This window comes from Morone saxatilis, unplaced genomic scaffold, assembly GCF_004916995.1.
Source record: "Morone saxatilis isolate NCDOM2014 unplaced genomic scaffold, NCSU_SB_2.0 Contig22, whole genome shotgun sequence".
In the NCBI taxonomy this organism is placed as follows: domain Eukaryota; kingdom Metazoa; phylum Chordata; class Actinopteri; family Moronidae; genus Morone; species Morone saxatilis.
Genome location: NW_023339785.1, coordinates 21,690,632 through 21,697,070, shown reverse-complemented (window position 1 = coordinate 21,697,070; position 6,439 = coordinate 21,690,632). Strand labels below are relative to the sequence as shown.

Here is a 6,439-nt window from a genome sequence, read left to right as displayed (position 1 = left end):
CAAGTTGTGTAAACTAACTGATCAAGTTTTTACAATGCCAGTTATGCTGGTAAACAGAGCACAATGAACACAACACAAGCTGACCCAACAAACATTATTTGTTCCATTCAATTTATACAATTCATGTTTTCCAGAAATCGGGGAGGGACATCATTTTAGAATAAAAACTCACGACGTGTGTGTTTATTTAATTACAGGGAGGTCTCCCAACGGCTCTCGCCTCCCACAGCCCCTCTTTAAAAGGGTGGTGGTAATGCTGGTGGACGCCCTCCGGGAGGACTTTGTGTTTGGCCCCAGTGGTCGCAGGTACATGCCCTACACCAGACATGTGGTGGAAAGAGGCTCCTCGCAAAGCTTTGTGGCCAAGGCGAGACCTCCGACTGTCACCATGCCCAGGATCAAGGTGAGGATGTCACTCAGGTATCATTGTTATCAAGTGTGTCCGCCTCCAGTGTGTCCCCCCCCCCTGCTCATGGACACCAGTCTGGTCTTTAATGGGCAGGAAGCGGAGAATAAATAGATATATTTCACAAATTCAAGTTTTAAATCTCACTTTTAATGCAAAACTGCATTGATTTAATATCAGAAACAGCCGGTAGACACATCACTTTAATACAAAACGTACAAAAATACATCATTAATTGACATTTACAGGCTGCTGATAAAGAAAACAATAAAAACATTTAAAATGTATATATGAAATCTATTTATTTCATTGTAAAAGTACATCACAATAATCACATTTTTAAGTTTTTTACCACCTTATTACAAACTTGCACTATGAAAAAAGTTAATATTACAAAGTATTGTTATCTATTTTACTCAACCGTTATCTAATTGCCAACTAGCAATTTTAGTAAAAACGAGTTGTAGACCCATTTGGATTGTGATCCTAAGTTTGGGAAACGCTGATTCAACCTATAATGATTCTTTAAAAAGGCTGGTTTTATTCTATATTTTTCCTATATATCCCATAAAAAGCCCAAAGCCGACACTGTGTTAGTCCGTCTTTCTGACTTCCTGTCTTTCTCTTTAGTTTAGTTTTAGTTTCCTAAAACAGGAATAACAGCTGGTATAAACATTAGTGGTCAGGTGAACGTTGATCGACCCTCACTGTCCAGTATATTAGGTCCACCAAGCTGAAGCTAATGCAGTGCAACACAAGAGCCTCGCAGTAAATCCTAATATTCTGGTGCTGTTGGACCTGTTTTAGAGGCGCTGAATCGACTGAACGATCATTTCAGAGGCTGCAGTTTGTGATGCTGTTTCACTGCGTTGTGTTATACTGAGAGACGTTTCATCCACTCCATTGACATCAGCGAGAGTCTATATCACAAACCTTAAATGAAGTTCAGCACTTTGCTGTGGCCAAGAGAGGAACGCTTCAGTCAAAGGTGGATGAACACTTGGAGGGATCAAACTTTTGGAAAACTCTTAACATTTGACTTATGTGCTGTTCAATGTCTGTTTTCAGTAAAGATGTTAAAGTTTAAGTTAACTTCAAACTGCACGATGCGGTAAAACATTATATTGAGATGTGATTCACCATTAGTGGGAATGATCGTTTTTGCATCACAAATTAAATTACTTATTTTCTAAAACTATTAAAATCATGATTTTTGGGGGGTCTTTACCAAACAAACATCTTTAATCTGGGCAGCAGCACTACCTGAGATGCCTTGTTGTCCAGATTTAAGATGTTTGTTTGTTACTTACAAACTTGTTAGTCCTTCATTATTTTTGGATATTATATTATATATTCCAATTAATTGTGAAGCCCTAACCGGATTTTGTAAAATATAAATTACTTATTGGATATTTTATGCCTTCATTAGGTAGTGACAGAAAGATGAACGGCCTGATTTAGTAGTTTGTAAATTTGTTTATCCTGGAATCAGTGTATAGTTGGACAATGTTATCTAATCACTAAATAACAGTAATGCAACTGACATTACTTTACTTAACTGATGATTACTATTATCAGTTAAGGATGCACAGTAATTATCATTGCCCTTAAATCAGTGGTTAATAACGGGAATTTATATTTGTATGTATTATTCTGATAATTGAACTATAGACACATAATAATAATAATAATAATAATAATAATAATAATTATTATTATTATTAAAATGAATAATAATAATATTATTATTATTATTATTATTATTAAAATGAATAATAATAATAATATTATTATTATTATTATTCATTTTGATGGATATTTGTTCTATTAAAGCCAAATTAATTCAGTTTTACTAGAAAACATTATGAACATTTGATGTTGTTGAATATTAAGTAATCAGTCTTAACTCACAACATCTTTGCCTTTCTTACCATCAAGTTTGCATGAACAACAACAAAAATGTGAAATTATCAGTTATCTTATGGGCCATAAAAAGCAAGTAATCATCTATACCGTGCATCCCCAACATCAGTACTTGTAAATATTCATTAAATACTTTTTAATCAATTGTATTTGCATGTTAAGGTAATGTTGAAACAATTAACCAACAACATGTTCTACGATGAATCGTAAAAACACCAAACATTTACTGCTTCCATATTCTCAAGTGAGAGTATTTTATCTGTTTTATATCATTATTAATGTAACATCTTTGGCTTTAAACTGTTGGTCGGTCAATGTAGGTAGTTTGAAATTGTCTCCTTTGGCTCTGGGAATACAGCAATAAAAGTTTAAATTTCCTTTTTTACCAATATTTCATCCAGCCCCATCATAAGAGGTGCAAGTGCTGGAGTCAAAAAGATGTCCTAACATTATTCCTGTGAGCCCAGAATAGTCACGTAAAAGAAAAAGTGTGAGGAATATTTTGAAATAGGTGCTAAGATTTCAGCAAATAGGGTTTGATGGCAGAATTTGGGAAGGGTGAAAACATGGCGCGTTGTCACACTTGGATGATGTGTCGTGCTGATGAGAGTATTTTGGGAGCAGAGCCAGGAGGGAATTACAGTCATGTCATATGTGGCTTCCATGACAGTTGGTTGTGCTGAAACACACTAAGATTGTGGGCAGGAAGAGTCAGCGTGTTGTTGTCAATGGTGCTGGAGAGATTTTGCCAAGGGAACGATTTTTTCCCCCGGAAAAAGAGCAGCTTGGTCCTCTTACGAGTCCTGGGCCGTGCTGAGGCGGTGGGAAGGCATCTAACTGAAGTTGTCAGGTGAAGCAGAATATTGAGCCTGAGTGTCAGAGGGCAGAAAAAAAGGCAGCATTCATGCTTAAGCAGTGCTGCTGACAGCGTCAAGCTGTTGTAAAGATAGAAGAAGATTGGAGCTAAAACTCAGCCCTGGAGAATCCTGCTGCTTAAGATCCACTATGGGGACAGAGTCCTCCTCAGCCATGGCTGATAAATGAACCATGAGAGTGCGGATTCAGCGGTCTTCAGGTCAGCGAGGGCAGCAAAGACCATGTGTTGGTTGACAGCGTCTAAGACGGTGGACAGGATGAGCGATGAAGACGAGGAGGAGAAACCTTGGAGGGGAAAGAGAATTCAGTAACAACCTGGAGTCTCACTACTAAAAGCCTCTCTGAAGCCAGCAGAGCATGTTACACTGTGGGGGAGCAGCTGACAATCATTTTAATTATCAGTGAATAGTGATTGTATTTTTTTTGATGAATGAATCATTTAGCTTTTAAAATGTCAACACTAATACAAGTGTCTATTAAATGTTATCAGAACACAAAGCAATGTATTAAAACTTTAACTGATCTTAAATAAATAAAAGCCAGAAAATGTCTAAATTGAGACAGAAAAGCAGAAAAACCATCAATATTTTAAGGTTTAAATTAGGAAGTGATCAATTATCAAAATAGTTGCTTATTATTTTCCTGTTGATCCAGTATTCAACCAAGCTCTAGTCCATACAATATCATAAGACAGTGAGTAATGCACATTATAATTTCCCAGAGCCCACCATGACGCATTTAATGTCTTGTTTTATACGACCAACTGTCCAAAATACAAACACAAAAGAGCTTTTTATCAAACACGACAAAGAGAATAATTAACTCCTTTTGCTGTAACCACTGAATGGGTGGAAATCTGGGTGACTGGATTGGATGGAGGAAGACTTTCTTGGTTTGAAAGTTTGAAGTTGTCATGAGACGAAGCAGGTCAGTGATGATGTGGAGGAGGGATGATGGGATAAAGCTGAGCGTGATTGAGGTGGACTTGCATGGAGACAGATGTTCACCATAATCCGAGAGGGTTTAGAGGATGCAGTGTTGATGAGCAGGGGGGGAGGGACTTAAGGCAGCTTGGAAAAATAGCTCTGGATGTGAACCTTCTCAAAAAGTTCCGTTGATGGTAAAAGAATATGTACAGGAAAATCGATGAGAGAGGAAATTCAAAATAAAATCTTTCTGATTCAGAAGCACAGACTTGAGGGGTTTATGTTGCAGCAGAGCTGTAGTATATGGAGGAGAGAAGGAAATGAAAATACAGCCTCCTCAGCTGTCCAGAAATGTGTACGTTTGATTTGCAGGCTCGGTGAGAGCATACAGGTACATCTATAATCCCTGCAGAAGGGCCTGTGAATCACATTTTAGAGGGCTGGGCAGTTACAGTAGATTCGAGGCACAACACCTTACTATACTGCTTTGTATTCTTCTTCGCCTTTTACTGGATGATTGGTAATTAATTGAAGAAGAGATTTATTTTTGAGGGAATATGAATGAGTATAATTCATATTCACTGTAAAGAAATCCCATGATATCTTCTGAATTGTTGGCACACCGTCACACTGCAGCTGGTGCATGACAAAAACAAGCATAAGCTCAGAGCTTCTGAGGCACTTTTCTGTTGTAAACCTGCAGCTCAGTTTAACATTTAAATGATTTAGTTAAGGTGTGTTATTCACAGAGCTTTTACAGCATCAAAAGCATTAAGGTTAAATTGTTCCTAATCATGGCATTGAGGTTTTGTGGTGCGCCAGTAGGTGGCAGTAGAAACTAACTGCCATTTACTGCCCACTATCACTGCATTGCACCCAATTAACTGGTATGACACAGCCAACTAACCTAAATCATAATCTCTCAGTGGCATGGCCATTAATTTACACGCACATTAGACCCAACACTCCCTCTGCTGTATCTAATAAAGTTACAAGCAAGAGTCTTATTCAGATACACAGTTAGGTTTTAGTATCTAGTTTCTTCTCCATGTGTTCTATTTTTTTTATTGAACTGCCACGCAGCAAACAGTTGTTATGCTGGAAACTCTACCCTGGGGTCTTCCCACTAAATTTAATGGTTCCAATTTGCTTGCGCTTTCTAACCATGACAGGAAAAAGAAAAGAAGTTGGGGTTTTTCTTCCCCAGTCCTGTATTCACATGTGGCCAGTTGAGCCTCGCACTCAGACTGGCACAGCAGTCAGTGGACATTACTGAGGTGGTGGATTTGGACAATGAATTCAGTTAATCATAACAGTAGCAGCAATGCACAGAGGGTGTCTGAAAGGCCAGTGCTTTACTGGGTTGAGTACACACACACACTAAGGTATTATCTGGCAGTAAGAAGCCTGAGGAGATTGAGGAGATTTTCAAGTTACTGGTGGAAAGTCTTCCTTACAACAGTCAACCAAAAGTAAGTGAAAAGGAAACTGAAAAATCTTTTGCCAGGCTCGAAGAGTCAAAGTCACAGCCCCTTCCGTCTGTTTTTTGGCACCTTTACAAGTTTTAATCACTGTGCCAGAGAGTGTCTGTATACCCCACTGATATTGTATTTGACATTTAAGCAGTGGCACATCGTAAGCCTAGACGCACACTGTGGGCCAGTAATTAGTATGTTGATGAGTCACTGATTCGTTTGGGCAGCTTCTCAATGTTTTTTTTGGCATCTGGAGAAATGTTTAAGATTTAGCCTTTTTAAACTTTTTTCACAGAGCTCTCGTATGTCTCCAGCTGATCGTTTCCTTTGCAGTAGAATTATCTCCTTTTGCCCCTGTGTTTGTTATTGCATAACAGCAAAGTGTTCACAAGGCACAGAGGCCCCGTTTTCAACCGAACCACTGGTTTCATTGGTCTGACTGTCTCTATTAATAGACAGGGGGCCACAGTGAGACTGAATAGGCAGAAAGAGAAGACTGCTTTTGAATCGGAACCATCCGTCTCTTCCTGAAACAAGCATCTGCAACCGGCAGGAGCAAAACAATCACAGGGAAGGAAGGAAGGAAGGAAGTGGTAAATAATTGAGCTCAGGAACAAAGCTCACAAGATGAGGCTCAAATTTCAATTTTCATTTTTCCTGTCGTAGCAGTACCTGTGAGCGAGCTGACAAAACTGAAAGGCTTCTGACGTTCCTCTGGCATAAAGCTGTTGTTCGTTCGTTAAGTAGGAGACACAAAGCTTTCAAAGTGTCAGAGGAGAACTTATATGCTCCCATATATAAAGACACAAATTGATAAAAACTTATTCTCCTTG

The 6,439-nt window shown here is 38.5% G+C and overlaps 1 protein-coding gene across 1 annotated transcript in view; it reads left to right on the top strand.

Annotated features, from left to right (window-relative positions):
• pigg (phosphatidylinositol glycan anchor biosynthesis class G) overlaps nt 1–6,439 on the top strand; it is a 68,145-nt gene that overhangs the window by 806 nt on the left and 60,900 nt on the right. Inside the window, exon 2 of the mRNA XM_035669701.1 lies at nt 198–403. Coding sequence (XP_035525594.1) covers nt 198–403 — 206 coding nt within the window. The remainder of the gene's footprint in view (nt 1–197; nt 404–6,439) is intronic.